The 20,567-nt window shown below is 40.3% G+C and overlaps 1 protein-coding gene across 3 annotated transcripts in view; it reads left to right on the top strand.

Annotated features, from left to right (window-relative positions):
• Window positions 1–17,562, top strand: part of RRP15 (ribosomal RNA processing 15 homolog) — a 31,000-nt gene extending 13,438 nt beyond the window's left edge. For 2 of the 3 annotated variants that reach the window (XM_019742910.2, XM_074317019.1), the window contains 3 exons: window positions 366–463; window positions 2,799–3,000; window positions 16,386–17,562. In XM_019742910.2, the coding sequence (XP_019598469.2) occupies window positions 366–463; window positions 2,799–3,000; window positions 16,386–16,505 (420 nt within the window). In that variant the 3' untranslated portion in view covers window positions 16,506–17,562. Of the gene's footprint in view, window positions 1–365; window positions 464–2,798; window positions 3,001–13,760; window positions 14,240–16,385 lie in introns of all 3 variants that reach the window. The other variant, XR_012490918.1, reaches the window with a different exon arrangement.
• Window positions 17,563–20,567: the final 3,005 nt, after the last annotated feature.

The following is a 20,567-nucleotide window of genomic DNA, read 5'->3' as shown; positions in this document are numbered from 1 at the left end:
ACCAAAGAGGGTAGTTGGGGTCTTCCTGACGCCCACCTCTGGCGGCCTGGTGATGGCAGGTCGGGAATGTGGCTGTCCCACACCCCCCTTGTCCTGCCTGGCTCAGCATGCTGGCAGCGCTCCAGCTCCCTGCTGTCAGACAGCCTGACAGAAACTCACTTGGTGCCTCTCACATGACACGCTGAGTGCTAACCGCAGGCTCCCCGAGCTGAACCCCTAAAAGCAGGGCTGTTTTTTAAAGACCTCATGACAAACTAAGCCAGAATGATTTATTACCTTTGTCCTTTCACAGAGTATCATATCAAAGTGTGCTGCACTTTCAAAAATGCCTAATGTTCTCTCACATAACAATATTTGTAACGCAGCTTGATAAGAAGCGGGAGTGGGAAATGATGTGCAGAGTAAAGCCAGATGTTGTCAAAGACAAAGAAACAGAGCGAAATCTTCAGAGAATTGCAACGAGGTAAGACAGTGTGTTTGCCCTTTAAAAAATATGTATACTGAAGCTTTGATAGCGATCCACTTCTGACGAGATTTGATTTGTAAGCTCTGCCTTCTCAGTGCCAAGTGATTTTTATCTAAGCCCGTTTAATACCGAGTTCAACCTAAGACTTTGCAGGTCTTGTGAGGCAAGACTATAATGTGTTAAGTGTGTATTTGCTGCAAACCTATTTCAGATCGTCTTGTTTTCATAGTCACAAGAGCAGTGTAATCAGACCGTGTGCTACATTTCTCTCCTGAAGGTTGCCTAAATTTATAGCCTTAGATGATTATTTTTGTTATCTTGCATTGTATTTATGGCATAACATTGCACGAGAGCAGCTTCATGCTGTCCTTTCACACTGCATGTGTTATCAGTGGCACCAGACATTTATCCGATGCCCTCTCTGTCCAGATAAGTAGACTGTGGGGGCTGCTGGGTGGTCCTAGCCCACTCATCCGGAGGAGTTATAATCTCCCTGAGAATAGAGCTACGCGTTATGTGTTGGGGAAGGTTCACAGAGGAGATAGCATTGGGGTTCCTACTTAAGGATACAGCAGTTATACTCAGTGGAGTTACTTTTCACGTCCTGGTTGCCTGGATGACTTCGGTCATTTTCTAATTCACCTGGGTGTTGTCCAGTGAGATAGTGAGGGATGATGGTTAAGAGGGAGCAACAGAGCCTGACTGCCAGGTTCAGATTCCAGCACTGACGTATTAACTGTGTCCTTGGGCATGCTCCTGCATTGCTCTCTGTCTCAGTTTATTTATCTGTAAAACCAGGAGAACATTATCCCTCCCCATAGGCTTTCTCTGAAAATTAAGTGAATTAATACATACAAAGAGTTCAGCAAAGTGCAGGGTTGGTGCATGAGAGGAAGTGCCTCTTAAGTTTTATCCCTGAGGCTCCTCACTTTCCTCCCCTTGGTGCCAGCCCTGCTGGAAGGGGATGGAATCTCACCTTATTTAGAGCCTAGTAAGCGGGCCTGTTAAGGTGTCTTGGGTGGCGGCAGAAGACAAGAGACTCCTGGGTCAGAGACAAAGGACTCAATTGCTTGTGGCAGCAGCAGCGGCCAGAGCTGGCTCCCTTTGTCCCTAGTCATACGCCTGCTCGTGCAGTGGGTCATGTTACAGGAGGGGAACACTGACCTTGGGACTCTGCTGCTTTCACGGTGAATGGTAACAAGCCTGCTCTTTGTCTGGGGGGAGACGTTACCTCATTCCTCCAGGTTGCATACTGCGAACACAGCCCTGAGGAATGCCCCGGGTCAGAGCGGTCAGGGCCTGGAATTCTTGAGAAACCCGCAAGAAGAGGCAGGATGCTCAGGGCCCACGGCGATTGCCTCTCCGTTATTCTTAGCAGGACAGTTAATAGGTTATAGAATGTTAGAGCTGGACGGGAGAGTAATGGTCTAAATCAGTGCTGTCCAGTAGAAATATGTGAGCCACATATATAATTCCAATTTTTTTTGTAGCCACACTGAGGACAGTGACAAGAAAGAGGTGAAATTAATTTCAATAATATATTTTATTTAACCCAATATAATCAAATGATTCTTTCAACATGTTATCAATATAAACAATTATAAATGAGATTCTAAAATTCTCTTTTTTATACTAAGTCTTCCAAGTCCAGTGTGTCTGTTACCTTGGCGCGCGTTGCTGGTTGGATGGGCCATGTTTCATGTGCTCACGAGCTGCGTGGCTGTGGCTCCTGAAGTGGATACCACAAGTCTTCCGCTTCAGGATTTGACTGAATGAACTTAGCTGCAGAACAAAGGATTTTAAGTAAATGTTTTTGAAAACAGGATTTTAAAATTAGTTTTATATCATAAGTGTTGCAGATAATATACCTGAAGCCTTTTTAAGATCCTTGGGTATTATTTTTCCCATTTACAGATGCAATTAGGATCCTGAAAGTCTTTCCTAGAGTCAAATGTTTAGAGAGCTGTGATGGCTGTTCTTTCCATTACATGCTAATGCCTTCAACCGGTACTATAATTACATTTCGAGAAATAGATGTTTGTGTTAAAGGTAATTGTTAGTTCTAATTGCACAGCTGTTGATTTAGAAAGACCAAAGCTGAAAAGAAAGTGCGTCTCAATCCACATATATTTGTTCTCTATTCAGAAATTGATAATGATTCATTTTTCAGAAGTATCTCACCATTCATCCAACTCTTTGTTATTTGAGTGCCTGCTGAATGCCTGCCTCTTTCCTAAGCAGTAAAAAAAAAAGTACATTGTTCCTGTCCTCGGACTTTGTACTCTAGTGTCACTGTTCTTTGACTGCGTTGTTCTGGTCGATTCACCTGTAGGGGCGTGGTGCAGTTATTTAATGCTGTTCAGAAGCATCAGAAGAACGTTGATGAGAAGGTTAAGGAGGCGGGAGGCTCCATCAGAAAGCGTGCTAAGCTGATATCAGCGGTTTCCAAGAAAGATTTCATCAGCGTTCTGAGAGGGATGGACGGAAGCACAAACGCGACAAGTTCCACGGGGAAGAACTCAAAAGCCAGACAGGTAAGACTTTCATGCAGGATTCCACGCAGCAGGCGCTTAGCTCTTACACTGAGGAGTTTTGGGGTGAAAAAGCACACGATAGAGTGACAGTTTTTATTTTTTTCCAGATTTTATTAAAAGTTCGACATGCATACTGCCTAATTTAAAAGTTTGGATTCTCAGGTTTCATGACCCTTTGTTCAGTATGGAAGTTGCCAGGTACAGATGTCATACCCCTGCCATTAGCACCCAGGAACCAGTAGATTCAGGTACATTTCTTAGAGATCCAGCCATATCTCTCCTCTCTGAAATCCTGCCTTTTGTGCATTTTAGAGACTAGGAACCTAAGGGAGGAGGGCAGCTTCAGTGCAGGACTTTTACGCACAGAGGTAATTGTGCTGGTGTGTAACTTCTAAAATATGAAGAACCAGAGCTTTGGGAAGTAAGGTGGAAAGTCTTCCTAGTGCTGAGGCAGCTTGGGGTTGCTTGGCTGGGAGAGGAAGACCGTAAATACTTTTCCTGGTTTGTGACATGAGAACTGTGCTTCTCCAGCAGTTTTGGCCCATGGACCCCAGTAGTTTTCTTTTTTGATGTACTAGGTGAGAGGTTCTGAAACGTGCTTTCATTTCAAAAGAGCTGTTTTTTGTCTTTTTTAGATAATGAAAGCAAAGTACGTAGTTGTATTTGATTTTATGGTTTCTGTTGCCAACAAAAAAATACTTCGACCAGGAAATGAGTTTCTGTCATAACTTTTTTGTTTGTGTTTTGGGAAACAGTCGAAAGCCTGGCAAGAAGAGCATTTACGAATTTCATGCTCGCCTAGGTTTGAAGTGTTTCTCAAGTTTCCTGACTCAGTTGCTGTTTTACCTGATTTTGACAAACGTTTTCTGAGCTATTTGTCTATCTCTTGAATATTAAAGGACCCAAATTGTATATTTATATAATAATGGTGCTCACTGGGCCTGCTGTTTCGAAGTGTTTGTCAGAAGTAATTATAAACACATGAATACTGTGTTTGGGTTTATACTTTTTAGTTAGAAAGGCTAACAGGCTGTGTTCTCACTCGTGTTATTTTACTGCAAGAATTGGAGAAAGATCCAGCAGCATTGGATGAGAAGGAGCTAGTGAGAAGCTGGAAAAAGAACAACTTACTTTTTTTCTTACTCCTGTTGGTTTCAAAATAACTTTCAATAGAAACATTTGTTTTTGCCTTGGGGTCATTTTTTTTCATGAGTTATGAAAGTACACGAAGGATTCTTTGCAATAGCATCATTGCATTTTCTTTCCTGTCATTTGCACTTTTATCCTTTCTTTCTACTTCAGTGATCACGGGCATAGGTGAAAAATTGCCTGAGAGTCAAAAAGTGGCTTTGCTCTAAAAGTAATTTGTTTCTAGAATTCCATGCCACACCAAGAACACCCTGGCACGTTACTTGCTTTTAAAAATGTTTTGTTTCATATTTATCGAAAAACCAGACTCGTATTATTTTTTCAATTGCGCTGGATTTTACATCTGGATAACTATAAAAGTATTGTAATATTTGTGATTGGGTCACTTATTAATATCAAAAATATTTAAATACCTATTTGTACCAGGTGCTATCCTTATATCTTTAACAAGCCTTACAATTCAGATAGGAAATGACTTTAAGTAAATAAGTAAATGAGATTAATGTGAAAACATGGAAGGTCTGAATCAGCATGTCTAGACTACATGTTATCATTAGTTACACGAGGTACAATAAAAAATTAAGTGGCTGTTGCTGTTTGTGGGGGACAGTAACTGATAATACTTGTTTAGATCGGTAAATCTGTGTAGTTACTTGAAATAGGTGGACTTTTAAGGACATTGAAGAGAAGGAAAGAAGGCAAACGTGGGACTAGATTCTGGTTGGTGAGCCCAGCTACAGAATAGTTGCGTGAAGTTGGTTCTTTCCTTGGGGAATGCCCAAGTGTCAGTTTCTTTAGTCTTTCTTCTGGAGCCCTGTCTCTTTTCTGGAAAAGAATCCTACAGTCTGCTGCCTATATGTGAGGTAGAACACTGCTGCCAGCATTCTTGGGGCAGATGGAGGACCCGTCTGTGGGGACCCCACCTCAGTGTTAGACTAGTCATTATAAGCTGTTGGCGTGAACCAGTGTCCAGAGCCCAAGGCCTCTCTGCTTAATACCCTCAGGAACTACATGACCTGCCGTGTTCCCCAGAAGCGGGAGAGGGGACCTGGAGCCGAACTGCTGCTTACACAGACTGTCAGCCAGTTTTCTGTTTTTGTCACACACTTCACTCCACCTGCCCTCATTGCCTCATTTCTTTACAAGTCACACATCTCTGATTTATGAGTCTGTTTTAAGGGCAATAGGTAACCGTGCACTACACATCTACCTTTTGTTTATTTCATGTTATATTTTTATATTTACTACTTTGGTGATATGCAACTTCAACTGTTAACAGTGCTTGTTCCTTTTAAAACCAGGAGCATCTTGAAGGCGTTCGGTGCCTAGATCGGAGTGATTTTTTTTTTCTATGTTCCAAAGACTACCTTTCATATTATTGGCTGTTTTTCAAGATGTTTTTAATCCTCTGATCCTGCTGACCTGAATAATATTGTTGCCCTTACAATTTTTATCTTTTTTTTTTTTTTTTTGCCAATTTTATTGTATGCAGTCATTATTTCTGTAGTAAAGTGCTTGGGAACTCATGTTAGAAAGCCTTCCTCAGAGGCCAAAGGGTGTAATTGCTTTTTAAAGATCATTTTTCGGGAAAGAGATTTTGAAAAGACGTACATATTTTAAAAGATGCCAAACTGATATATTCCATTTGAGTCACTAGTTTCAATATGTCACAGTAAATCTTGTTATTAGGGACTTAGTTTATTTTTATTCTTTATTTGATTTGTATTTTTGTGAGATAGAGTCATGAAAAGGAACACTGATAGTGAACAGGCTAAAAACAGGGTGATTCTTTGCCAGAAAACAGAAAGTTGGGGTAAAGGATTGAATGTCGAATTCAGTGGAGGTTTGGTTCTTTGAACTACATCCATCCACCCAATATTTTGTGTGGAAACAAAAAGAGAAAGCATTTGCAAGATTGTTTTAGTACGTGTTCCAGGTAATACAGATGTTGCCCATGAAATTAGAAAATCTTACAGTTGGAAAAAAAATTATGCTGTGAAGATGTGACTCTCGGGCATGTGCTTCAGAAAAATATCCAAAACTTCGCTTTGATTTCCAAATGTCAGGAAGCAGACGCAGGGGAGGCACTGATGCCTCCACTGGACTCTCCTCATCTGTGGGTGGGGCTTTGAGTGTCAGAGGAAGCATTTCTCACTGAGTCGCGGGGATTCAGATAATAACAGAACAGGAAGCCCCCGTGAATGGTGCTTCTGTTGAATGTCTGCCTTCAGGCTGAAAAGTCTCATCAAGGAAGTCAGAATTAGGACACGTGTTCAGTGCTGTTGAAACTAACCTGTATCAAAACAAAGTCTTTGGAAAACATTGAAAAGAAACGAGCATCAGAGAATGAAGCCATAACGGACAGACATTCCCACTGGTCGTAATTGGGAAAGGAGCAGGTGCATCTAATTTTTCATATTCTTTATGATTTTCTTCTTCCGTGGATGTTGGAATATTAGGGTTATTGCTGATGGGAGGGAGCTGGAAGAAGGGATACTGAGGAAGTAGGTTGTGACCAGGTTTTTGTCTCACTTGTATTTTCTATTAAGGAATTTGGATTTTATTCCTCAGGCAGTCAGGGCCCAGTTGTAATTCTTCGTCCAGTAAGTGATCTGTTCAATTTGGTTATTTTTAAGGAAAAGAAGGCTGGCTGTAGGGTGGAAGGACTGTGTCAGGAGAGAGGAAAGCAAATGCCGTAATCAACACAAGTGGGGAGACCCCGGACTAAGGCTGTGTGGGGGGGCGGGGGGTGAAGAGAAAAGAGGAAGCAGCCTTGGGAGGCAGTTTTCAGGTCGAGATGGACTTGATTTGGGAGTAACAGGATTCGGAAGGACAGGGGAGAGGGGGGATTGTGGAGGACCGTGAGGTTTGCAGCGTGGGAGAGTCAGACATGGTGGCGGCTTTCCCAAAGTCAAGACCAAGAGGTGGGACACGTTTGAGAGGCACCGGCTTTCGGAGGTAATGTCTGCGCCAGGTTGGAGTCAGCAGCGAGGAGGAGGACAGGGAAACTCCGGTGAGAAGCAGTGGCTCAGACAGGCTCTTGGTTGTACAGGAGGCAGCCCAGACGAGCCGGCAACCGGAATGGATAGAGAGCGGTGTTTGTTGAGGTCACTTGGGGTGTCTCTGTGGGGTCCCCAAAACCTTAAGAACGATTAAGCTGTTACCCAGCAGGGCAGGTGGATAGTGAGTGTACTTAAAAGTGTTTCACATGATTAAATCGACATGTTTCTACGTTTAAAGGGTTAATTATCAGTTATTGGGAGAGAATTCTTTCATCTTGAACCTGTGAATCCCTCCCTTCAACCTGCAGCGCTGTGCCGACCGCGTGCCAACATGGGGCAGTCACATCGACCAAGTCCTCAGGCATGTTAACCTGAGTGACTTTTCCAAAAGATGAAATTGTGTTTCGGACACTCCGTTTTAGGAAGCAGCAAAAACTTATATTTTGCATAAGAAAGGTTTTCATGAAAAATTTAAGTTTTAGTCCTTAAAGGAATGATAGTATCTCCCTTTCCCATTCAGAACAGTTACCTATCTATCGACAGTGATTTATTTTCCCAATACCTGATTGAATAATCGGATTTTAATTTTTTTCCTTATGTTTCCAAGTTGTGATGATTCCTTCTGCTCTTTTCTTGGAAAGCTGGCTAAAAATCATCAAATTTCTTGGCATGTAAGCGTCTCTTTCCTTAAAGGTGGGCCTGAAGCAGTTGTGATGCGTTTTAAACCTGTGAGTCCTGGAGGAGAATGTCTGCTGATCGGGAAACACCGAATGTTACTTACGCTCTTGAACTACAGCTCCCTTGCAGGGTTTTCATTCATTTGAAATTGCCGCTGTATCAGTTTCTGCTTTTGTTTTCTTACAATAAACCCACAATAATAACTTTGTAGTAAAGGAAGAGGATGGCTGCTTTCTGTTAGAAAGTATTTTTTTCGCGACTACAAGGCAACAAATTTCAATAAAAAAATCCCCAGGGAGAAAAGTTACTGGGAGAGACTAGGTATTTATTTATTTTCCGATTTTGTGATCTGAGCATTGAAATAAGTTAGGGGGCTCCATTCTCATGCATGTCTCACCAATGGCAACCATGTACTTTCTGCATCTCTAGGTATTAAGTGGCGGGAATGCTTGTGAAACACCTGGCTTCTTTGGTATCTTAGTAACCGACCTACACTCCAGTTGCTGAAGGCTTTTGAAAGTGTGTATTCCTTCTGGCTCCCCGACGGACTGGATTCCTGCTCCTAAGGCGGAAGCCTGGGAACGGAGGGACTCCTCACGCAGGCCCGAGGTGGTCCCCCCGCAGTTCTCAGGACTTGGCTTTTACATGGAGCTGGGGGTGTGGGAGACGGGCAGGGGCTGGAGGAAGACGCTGTCCCTGAGTTGCCCCTGCATGATGGGCAGCAGGGTTTTTCCTTTCACATAAAAGCTGCTCTATGAGGAATGTGTGGAATCCTAACTCTGTAAATAATTCAGCCTAGTGTTTGTTTACTGCAAATGCCTAAATAGATTAGTTTAGACAAAAGAGAGACGCCAAGTTTGAAATGAGACCGAGCCTGGTTGTATACATGCTGGTGATGGGAACGGTTTAAAGCCAGTTTCTCATTGTAGGCACTTCTTTGGAAATAGACTGTTTAGTTCTTGTTGTAGGTGGCTTCTGATCTGAACAGCTCTTGCAATCACAGAACCGGTGTTTGGTACGTGCAGACATGGGGGGATATGGGTACAGTGAAGAATAAGCACTAATTACAGAGCTGCTGCAGAAATCTGTGGTTACAATAAAAATTCGTAACGGCGCCATACATCTGGCCCTCTTTGAAGACTTGCTCTCTACTTGAAGTGGCTTCCTGCACAGGTTTTCATCAGTGAGGTGGGGGCCCTTTTTAAAGATTTAATTGTCCTGCACAAACACTTACACTTATGGTCCATTTTTAAAATTCAAAATAATATTTTGTTTCCTGCTAAAAAAAAAAAATTTACCTTTGAGCAGTAGGCAGTTGAGAATGTTGATGTGTTAAACAGAGCAGCAGAGACCACAGACTCGGGAACCAGACTGCCTGGGTCCAGAAGCCCCGGGTGCCACTTACTGCGCTTGGGTTCCTTCCCCACGTACCGCCTCAGGTTTCTTCCCTGTTTGCAGGCAATCATTCTAATGGTAACAAGCACCTCACACCAACTGTGACAGTCAAGTGAGTTAATCACGTAACGGTCTTAGAACAATGATCTAAGAACAATGATTGGCACGTAAGGAAATGCTATATAAATGTTTGCAGTTATTTTTGTTTTGGGTGGCATGTCATTCGAATGAGTTCCTTATATTTAGGGCTTATTTTTTTTCCTAACATAGTAGTCAAAGATGAATCTGTAGTGGGAAACCAGTTTGAAAGGAAACTGTTACTACTTCTGAATTACTGGATAAACCCAAAAATGATCCAGTCATTTAGTACAAATTGTGTTTAGATGTAGAAAGTTCCCTCTCAATGTCGGTGTGTCTGGTCTGGTAATGCATAATGCTTACAAAATAATAAAACTAGGTTTTGAGGGTCTAGAATGTGTCCGTGTTCTCTTACTCCCCATTTCAAGCTAAGGGTGAACTAACTATATTCTTTACAAGGTGTTACTTTCCAAGGAGAGTTTAGTTTTAAATGGAGGCTGTTTTTCTGTTTGAATGTTCTCATCTTTGTGAACAATGTACAGAGCATCGTTAGAAGATGACAGGTGTCCCCATTTGGGGATTCTTTGGGTACAGACAGCTCAGTAAGTAGGGATAGCGGTAGAGGGGCTGGAAGGGGGCTTATTATTGTTTTCTTTGTGCCAGGTACTATGGAAGGTGTTTTATTACATAATCATCATTTTAAGAAACCCCAGAACTCTTATTAGACGTAAGAAACCCGAAGTCAGGAAGATGAGGTGACTTCCCTCTGGCCACACTAATAGGACTTGGTAGCGTCTGGACTCAAACCCTGTCTGTGTTGTTCCCAGACTGTTCCCGTGGTTGGCACCTGCTGCTTCCAGTGTCTGAGGCACTTCATTAGGAGCAGAGCAGAAAACTATCTCCCTGCCCTCGCTTAGATGAACTAGAAGAGGCGCTGGCTAACGAGCCATTGCGTCACCCGCCTAGACAAGGAAGAGAATGAGGAGCGCCTGAGTTTGTGGTCGGAGTTTCCTAAGTCTTATGACCCCTTCATAGGGTGCATAGCAGCACGTGGGGACTGATCCGTTTTAACGTCGTATTTCTCAGAACTTAAGGACGTAAAATAAAATCTCACCCAGTAACACATTTTAGAATTCTGGAACATTCAAGAAAATTTATTGTTAGAATTGTCTTTCTCTTCAGTTACCAAGGAGTTAAAATATACTGGATATCAGATGCATCTTATATTTGATCATTATTTCCCTAATAGAAATTTTAGAATCCTTTTTATTTTTTAGTTACTTTATGAAATTTTTCATGCAGGAAGTAAGTAAGAAAGGCCAATATTTCTGGTCTTACATGGACCTGTATTTCTCACCTAGATTCTAAAACGAACACTTGTCTAAGTGAGTTTGTTTTATGTAGCTCTGCCTGTCTTTGTCTCCATCTCGTTTTTGTTTGTGAGGGGTGATTATTTGAAGGTAATAAGCCACCCTTGTCCCAGAGATTCTTGGTTTTAGAACAGCTTTATTGGGGTATAATTCACATACTCTATGATTCAAAAGATTCTTCTTAACTGTGAGAATCAGAATCCAGTCAGGGTTCATACCTTACATTTGGTTGTATTTTGGTTTCTTTTATTCTAGACTAGTCCCTTGTTCTGAATTTGTCTGATTGTTTCATCCTGATGTCTTTTAATTTCTTCCTTTGTGCCTTTTTCCTGTAAGCTGGAAGTTAGGACTAAAGGTTAGGTTTTAAGTGAAACTGTTTTGGCATAACTGTTTCATAGGTGTGACCCTTAGACGCTGTGTACTTACTATTGCATCGTATCAGGAGACACATTATCAGAATGTCTCGTTTTAGGGATGGTCGTTTTTCTGTCGTTTAAAGTGATAATAAACGTTTCCTTATTAAAGGTACATTTCCCCCTACAGTTAGAAAGGAACTTCTGGGAGGAATATTTGGGAAGGTGCAAATGTACCTTTCCCCATTTCTGTTGTCTTTAGCATCAATTAACGATCCTTGCCTAACAGTTACGCCGTGAGAGTTTACAGAGTGATGATTTTCTCATGTTCATTTTAAATTCATGGACCTAGGAACTTCTATTTGTTCGGTGTTTTACAGTCATTAGCTTTTGGAATTTGCAGATGTGGCAATGGGAACCAGTGCGGCCTGGTTCTCTTGCCCTTTTGACATGACCCCCTTTTCTTTGAGTACTTGCTTGCTTTTGGGGATAACAAAATGTCCCAGACCAAACCTCGTCCTTGCCGGGTCCCAGACCTGGAGTCACCCATTTCTCCCAGGAGCTCTGCCGACGGCACTCCGCTTGTTTTTAAATCTCTTGTTGATGTCAGTGGATTGATAGTATACATATTCTTTACGAGAACAACTTCGTTTTGTTTATATAGGATTTCTTAGTCTGACAAAGAACTCATACATAATGTTTTCTCCTTTAAGCTTATTAACAAATGTGTTATTAAAACATTGGTGTCTATTTTCTAGATGAATTCACAGCTCTGCTGCTGATTTGTTTATAAATCTGAATTCTCATATAAGTGCTATACTGCTGTGGCAGATAAAAGAACAAGACTGTGCTTTAAGAGACTAACTGGCAGGCTGTGTTCTAAGTTATCTCAAGCTCCTAACTGAGCACTTGTGTCAAAAGACTCCGTGAGATGTTACATTTGTCTTTTTAGGCAGTGCAGTCAACTAACTCATTAATAAATAATTCTTAAGAGAATGTAAACGGTGAGGAGAATCAGAGTTGCCTACTGTTTCCTAAAACTTCACTCTGTGGAGATAGACGTATAGAAGAGCGAGTTAGAATAGGAACCCCCAAATAGAGCCGCTTTGAGCAGGGACTTAAGTGTTGAGCACATAGTAAAATCAAGGGCCCAAATGAAATTATAACAAGAACCAATGCAGTGGATGAAAACATAATGCATCAAAGCAGTGTGTTCCCCAGGGGTGATGGGCCCGAATCCGGGGAACGCTAGACAGAATTAGGTTTTCTTAGAGAAGTCTGTGCACTTAACCTGTGCTCAGACTATAATTAAAGGTGACATAATTTCAACGTCTTGGTCTTTTTTCCTAGGAAATCCTACCAAATGCTTTTCTAGTTTGCTTGGATCTTACAAATTACCCATTTGAATTTGGAAACTATATACGAATCTGGAAACCATACACCGAGTGAACAAAACCGAAGCCCAAGTGGGCTTGTTGCCTGGGACACCATCCTAGTAAAACAGTTAAAATGAGCTTTTAATAAAACAAGTTTGTGAAGGAATAGCGAAGGCAAAAAGTGGGCAAAACAATTAGGAATGGCTTATTGAGAATCAGAGAAAAGTTGAGTTTGTATTGATGTGGGATCTTCCATATACTCTTGAATCTGTAGGTTCATTGGAACGCTTGTACATTTCACATTGAAAATTTTTCAATCCTTTATGATTGGGAAGTTGTAATGTCTTGCATGGTTAGGAAGCCGTTGGTGATCTTATTCAGATGCTAAAGATGTGGGGCTGTATTTACGTTGATTTCTACTGGAATACATTTTTTATATAAAGGGATTTCCCATATATTCTTCATTTTATGGGCAGACCTTTGAGATGAGCTTTAATCAGTTGTAGGGGAGATTACTAACTACAATTGCAAACAGCTTACTGAAAATTTGCAAAAAAGGCATTAAGTTGAATGCAGCCAGAGATAAGGAACTTTTTTTTTTAATTTAGGTGAAACTAAATTAAAGTAAAAACTGAACACTCTTCTTGGGGAAAGCAAAGAAACCTAGTATTGCTGATTGCTAAGTATAGATGTGATTATACTGTTTATTTTTTTAGGATTTGACTTTAATTTTCCACCTTCAAAATTGAAATGAGGTTAAGCTCTTCATTATCTGGTGTTAGACTAATATTAATAAGTCATTCCAAACCTCTGTTTCCAGTTTTCTTTTCAGTAGCTGCCAAGGTATGTTTGAACCTTGAAATGGAAGCTGATTAGCATTTTGAAGAGTTGTCTTCATCTTCAGAATTGACACAGACGGCTTCTGTGTGATCTTGATTAAATATTTGTGTAAAACCAGGCCGGCGAGGGTGGGGACTGTTTTGTTTCCTTGCCTCATGTGGTTTGCATTAAGGCTTTGCGTTTAATCGGCCTTCCTTTGCAGTCGTGTAGGCTCATGGCGTTACCTTGCAGATTGCTGTAGGTGGTCAGATCAGCGCAGTGGCCCCCGACAGACCTTAGAAGCTGCTCAATTGGGGCCATTCGAGTCTATGCTCAGATGTTAGCACAGCCTCCACTTGATGGGAGGTAGGAAAACCTGTGCCTACCATGTGCAGTGTGGTTAACTGTACCTGACCTTACATTCACACCGGTGGTTCAGGGTCACTGGACGGCTGGTTCACGCAGATTGCTGGGCTCCACCCCCAGAGCTTCTGGCTCCGCGGGTCTGGGATGGGCTCCAAGACTTTGAACTTCTCACAGGTGATGCTGTGCTCAGCCTGATCTGCGGGCCACATGTGGCGACATCGGGACACAGACTACGTTGGGGTGGCTTAGTAAACAGAAGCACCCCCCACCAAAATCCCACAATACAGCTGTGCTTCACTGCTAATCTTCAGATTGGACAACTAAGAGAAGCTGTGGATTGATTCGTACTGCTCTCCGTGCATGTCTGAAGTGCATGTTTACAGGACGGTTTTCAAGACAAGCGTGTGACACAGTTGGTCTCAACATTTTAAGGAGTGAATTCTTTCCTCTGGCCCACAGTTGTCCCTTTCTTTCTGAACTACAATAGTTCTCCCCCACCCCCATCCACACTTTGGCTTTCTGCGGTTTCATTTACCCACGGTGACTGAGGTCTGGAAAGGTCCAATGGAAAATTGCACCTCCCTTCACCTCATCACGTAGGCATCGTATCGTCTCGCGTCATCACAAGAAGCAAAAGAAGGGTGAGAACAGCGGTTAGTAGTTATTCTCTTACTGTGCCTAATTTATAAATGACACTTGATTATAGGTTTGTGTGTATATAGGAAAAAACAGAGTATGTACAGGGTTCGGTCGGTCCTCTCTTTGGCTTCAGGCCTCCACTGCGGGTCTTGGAACTTGTTTAGGGTTTCGTCCCTGTTCCCTTCCTCCTTTCTTCAGGTGCCACCTAGTAGAAGCGTAATTCAGTCCCGTAGAAGTTGGCTGTCTGGTGAGCTCTCGAGTGGACACGCTGCAGCGGGGCCAGCAGGTGGGGCCTGCCTGCTCTAGGCAGGTACATGTAGAGATGCGCCGGGTGCAGTTGTCTAAACGTAGAGGCTGGTGGTTGAGATTGTGCATTGTCACATGTGAACACACAATGTCAGGACAAGTCTTCACTTGTCAGTAATTTGAATATGGCTCTCGCAGAAAGCATGTGCTTTTTAGGATTTAATTGAAAGCTTGGAGTGAATGATTTGGCAGGAGAGCTGTTACACGTTTTGCTTCCAAGTAGATCTCTGTTCATGGGGAGCAGCTCTTTCTCTTTGAAGGTGAGAAGACTGGCGAAGAAAACTTGGTTGGAGTCAGGGAGAGGGGCATTTTCTCCAGTTAGGTGACTTAATGTGATGCGAGCAGCAGTGGTGTTAGGAAGGTGGGTTTGAAGCTATAGGAACGAGGGATGGAGCAGGGTGTCCCCCAGGACGGGCCACAGAGCACCTTCCTGCCGTCCGGCTGGCTCCCCCGGGTGACGGGGAGCGCTGGGCCTGTGTCACTGTTGGTTTGTAACTGGCATAGATGTTGTTTATTCCTTTATATCTGTTACTATTAGAGTACGAAGTGCGCTCGGTGACTTGCTGGGTCAGTTCTGAAATCTTCACTCACATTTTTATGCTGCCCAGTTTTCAGATGACATTTAGTCACAAGCCCGGCTTCCTTCTTTATCCCAGAAAGACAGGAGTGCACACAGTAGGACACATGTTCTGTTGGCAGTAGCGTCCTGTTTTTCTAAGTGGAACAGCTGTTTCAGGGCTGTATTTGTTTAATTAAAAGGTAGCTTCAGCAGGATTAAATAAATAATCTCTTGTAAACCAGCAAATAGCTTTAATATCTTTTCTCTTAAAAATTGCTTTTTTTTATATGGTTAAGAGCCCCATAAAAATAATACTGTTTTATAACCAAATATCATGGGTTCTTGCATATTTAGAGATTTTTCTAACATTGTGTATTTATATGACTGGAATAAATAGAAAAACATTAACTGTTAGCTCCATGAAGATGGGGACTTTGTTTTGTCTATCACTGTATTTCCAACACTCAATAATGGTGCTTAATACACAATGCTCAGTAAATATTTGTGCAATGAAGGGAAGAAGTCACCGAGCTGGTAACAGTTCTATACATGTTGTATTACCTAGTTACGACCACAAGGTGGTACTGTTGTACCATGAAATGAGAGGCTGTAATTCTTAGGCTCTCATATAAATTTATAGTTTTACATAAATCCTATGAATAAACAAAATGAATTGTCTACCTATTATGTTTATTGCCTGCTTCAGTTATTTATAATTTTAGCCTGTGATTAGTCTTTTGATTTTGTGATTAAGTCAGGCAGTGAGTCATAACCTAAATAGAGAACATTTGGTTCAAATCTTTATCAAATGTTAAATGAGATAGCATTTCTAAAACCCTAGCACAGTACCCGGTTAGTTAGTTTCCTTTTCTCTCTTTTATTTTGGGTTAAAAGCCTTTGTTAAATTTCTGTTTGTCTTTAAATAGTTTGCCAACTTTTCTAATAAATTATCAGTGAAGTTAAAATAATAATGTAAGACTGTTTTGATTATCAAAAGATTTTAAAAATTGATACCAAACCTAGATTTTACTATGTTTTCCCCCACTGCAAAAACAACAACAAAAAAATTGTTTCATGATTATTTTATGGAGTAAAAATATTTTATTAACATATAGCTCTTCTACATATGTGTATATGTACGATCACAGTGTATAAATAAAGCTAGTCTATATTTTGTCTTGGTTTTACTCCTTTTGTAAAACTAAGTGTTGCCAAGTTTGTTATGTCGCTTGGACTTTTCATTTTCCTGTGATTAAATTGACTTTTTAATATTTTGACTCTGTACCTGTCCTCAGACTGAAGTGAAAGAAGAGGGCCCCGGATGGACGATCCTTCGTGATGATTTCATGATGGGAGCCTCCATGAAAGACTGGGACAAAGAAAGTGATGGAGCGGCAAGCGACTGTGGCACATGAGGCTACACAGAACACACAGCGTCCAGCCATTTTGTTTTTCCTAGCAAAATCCTTCATGCTCTGAAAGTTGGGGAATTACAAGGATACTGTTTCTAAGAAAACCAAAAGACTTTTTACGATGACGAACTTCGATTTTCCACATAAAACTTTCTTAAAATTGTGTTTTCAGACTTGGTGTAATTTTAAGCATTGTTCGTCAAGATATTTGTAAAAAGAAATATTTCTCCTTGTCCAATGAGATATGCATTTCGCCAGGATCATTTTAGGTTTACATTATTGGTCGCGGATATTGGTGTTTTGTTTCAGTGTTTCTAGAAACACAATACTCTGCATACTTAAAAGGAACTCCTTGAAATTAGTATTTTTCAGCCTTCTAACTTACAGACCTATGTGTTTATAGTTTTGGGGGGGAAGAGTTGGTGTTTGTTTTGGTGAGCTATTGAGAAAACTTACATAGAAAAATTTAAATTATAGTATTTCTGATTTGGGGTGATAATTTTAATTTTTAGATATTCTGGCAAATACGATATAAGAAACAGACCAAATCTCTACTTTTCTATTACTTCCTTTTCCATGTTAAGTAATATACATAAATAATGACTTAGATTTATTTTTAAGTGTTAGGTTATTTTTGTATGAGAACTTTACTGAGGTGGAAATTCCCATGTTTAACTTACGCAGGGAGGTAATTTCCTAGGAAGCATAGTTGACAGATTTTAGTAGTTCTTGTTGTTCTTGTTGTTGTTCTTCTTCTTCTTTTTTTTCCCCTTCCCCTTCTTCTAACGTTTAAGTTACCTTAAATTCTTTTATGGTCTGACTGACCAGTGAAATAGTAGAATTAGACAACAGGTGGTCTACATGAGAATATTGCATCTGATTTGAGACTTGATTCCTTCTTGTTGCCTTAACGATTACTAAATTAATGGAGTTTTAGTATCTAGCTGTTAAATAAAAAGAAAAGAAAGACTAGTATTATTCCAAAATTTCTGTGAAACTGGGTCTAGGATCTGAAGTTTGTAGGGGAATTATTTAATAAAAGTGATCTGGTTTTTTCTAAGGCTCCATCTCTTTCTCCATCTTTCCATAGTAAAAATAGTTCCCTCCGACTACCCACGTGTACATACTAGCATCTGTTATATATCGAAAGATCATCCTCCCCCCAAACTAGCTGGAACAGAGATGTTTATATTCTCAAACCCATTGGAGTGTTGTTAAGTATTACATACGTAGCTAATGTTAAATTAGTCCGTAGTCTGGTATTTATTATCATAAAGAAAGGTCTACACTGAAGATATCAAGTGATTAAACCAGCAAAGCTCAAAATGCAGTTTTGTATCTATTCCAGCTTTTGAACTTTAGTGTCTTACTAAATTATAGAGCTGCCATTTTGTCAGTGTAACATAAATGTGGACAAATATTTCTCAATAGTAATACAAGAGGGCTAAATATCCCATTATAACTTGACACAGGTAAATATTTCAATATAACCTAACATATAGGTAATTTTGAAAAAAAAATATTTACAGCACTTAAAAACTTTTTCTCCCTAGAATTAAAGATTAGGCTCTATTTTTTGTTATTAATCTCTTTCTGCACCATACTAAAGCTTTGAGAAAATTCTTCTGAATAGTACATTTGGGTGATAGAAATGAGTAAATAATTTCTCATTTACTAAAAAGTTGTTGAAACATACACTCATTGTATAGTCCTTAGGTTAATTTAGAAAAATTGAACAAGATTTTCAAACTGAAAGGAAGAGAACATTTGAAGATTTTCTTTCAGAAATTATTGTATTCCAAAATAAAGTCGAGTTGCCACTGTAAGAAAAAATATACCACTTATGTTAGAAGGCTATAAAGCATATATAAATTAAATGAAATCATTTTTATCATAAAGATGGGATGTTTTATATGTACTAATATTTCTACATCTTGTCTGGAGAATATTTAAGCAAAATACTACCTTATATGAATGTGAATCTAAAGGTGAGCATGTTATTTTAGAATCTAAGTGTATTTTTAGATGAATGGTTTAAATCAGGGTGTCCAAACTGCGGCCTGCAGGCCAACTGCGGTCCACAATCCATTGTTAATTGGCCCACAGCAAATTCAAAAAATACATTTAGTTTACTTAAATAAACCAGGTGAGGCAATACTTCACCTCGAGTGAGTGACCCGGCTGTTTGTGTATTTTACCGCATATGGCCCTTGGTAAAAACGTTGAAAAAAGTTTGGACACCCCTGGTTTAAATAATGTTGTTCTGTCACCTCTACCCTAAATATTGTACCCACATCTAAATTCTTCTGACATCAATCGGGTAAATAATTCTGCATCCATTCCATCTCCCTACATTGTCTTTGAACTTTTTAAAGGGGGAACTAAAAAGAACTGCCTTTCTGTTATTTCTCCCCCCCCCCCCGCAACAATTTATCTAACTATAACAATATCTGGATTTTATCTCTGTTAACGATTTAGACTAATATAGTAATAAAAAGTTATTTTTATTTGTTTACAAAGAACTATGGAAATTAGTAGCCAGGTAACTAGCTATTTATTACCTTATTATGTGGAGATTTAGGTGGCTGGGTGAATGTTCTCAGTATTTCGTATAGTTTAGTATTGGTTATTAATTGTTTTTCAGCATTGAAATCTCAAAAGTCAAAGATAATACCTGTGTTAGACAACAGTAATGTAGAATCATCTTAGTAGATAAGCATTTTAACTTGGAGTTGGAGTACCGAATTTATTTTCAAGTTACCTAGCATTCTGCATCGACCATTCCACATATATTTACTGAAAAATGTACCATGGAAGCCCTGTGAATGGAATAGTTCAAAGGCTCACCGTCAGTACTTAGAACCTGAGCTAACTCAGTGGGAGGTTCCAGAAGGTTTACTTGAGGGTAATTCCAAGTTCTTCCAAGTATTTTGTGTCTTTTACAACCAGTGGGTGAAAAGGGAATGTTTAAATTCTGGAAAACCTCGTAGGGCTTTTTAACCACTGTTTTTGCACATACAAATATACGTAATAGTGGCCACCAACTACACTTATCCTGCCACCTATGCTGGACAGGTGAGTCCAGGACTTAGTTATAGAGCCATTTGATTACAGTTAAGAGATGTCCTCGTTAAACACACAACAGCAGAGAATTCCTCAAGTTGTAGTGGGAACAGAACATGGAAGAAACGAAAGACATACATTGTGTCGCTAAAGAGTTAACGGTATAATGCCCAAGAAAATGCCTGTAAAGGAATCTTCAAAGAGCATAAATATTTCTGGAGAAGAGAGAGGTGAGCCAATAAGTAAACTGATACGTCTGCATCCTTTGGATACCTTTTTCCTCCCTCTATGTATTATTTTTTGTTATTTTGGTTATAGATTTTTGTTAGTACATATGAGTCATGTTAAATTGAAGCTATTTTCAGCCTTCTAATGACTACAGAGTATACGTTATTGTACTTTGTGCTTAATATAGTGATACATTTGTGCCACACACATTTTACTTTTAAAACAAACATTTGAAAAATCAGTACATATATATGTGTGTATACACAAGCACACACATATATAATTTTTTTGACATTTGTAGTTTATTAAGGAAGGGTGTGTGTGTGTGTGTGTGTGTGTGTGTGTGTGTGTGTGTGTGTGTGTGTGTGTTAGTCCAGGCTGCTATAACAATACCACAGACTGGGTGGCTAAAACAACAGATATTTATTTCCTACAGCCTGGAGTCTAAGGCCAAAACCAAGGGGCCAGCAGATTTGATGTCTGGTGAGGACCCTTTTTCTTGGTTTGCAGACGGCTGACTTCTTGCTGTGTCTTCACTTGGGGGAAGAGTGATCTCATCTTTCTCGGTGTCTCTTTTATGGGCACTAATCCCATTCAGGAGGGCTCCACCCTCATGACCCTGTCAGAGGGCTCCACCTCCAAACACCATCACATTGGGGATTGGGGCTTCAGCATACGGATTGGGGGGGACGCAAACATTCAGTCCACAGCAATGGATAACATAGCAAATAGTACATTTTTCATTTAGATGTAGAATAACCAGCTACAATTGTT

The sequence above is a fragment of the Rhinolophus sinicus genome, linkage group LG12 (genome assembly GCF_036562045.2).
Source record: "Rhinolophus sinicus isolate RSC01 linkage group LG12, ASM3656204v1, whole genome shotgun sequence".
NCBI lineage: Eukaryota > Metazoa > Chordata > Mammalia > Chiroptera > Rhinolophidae > Rhinolophus > Rhinolophus sinicus.
Note: the sequence above shows the minus strand (reverse complement) of the source record. Positions and strands in the feature narration are given on the sequence as shown.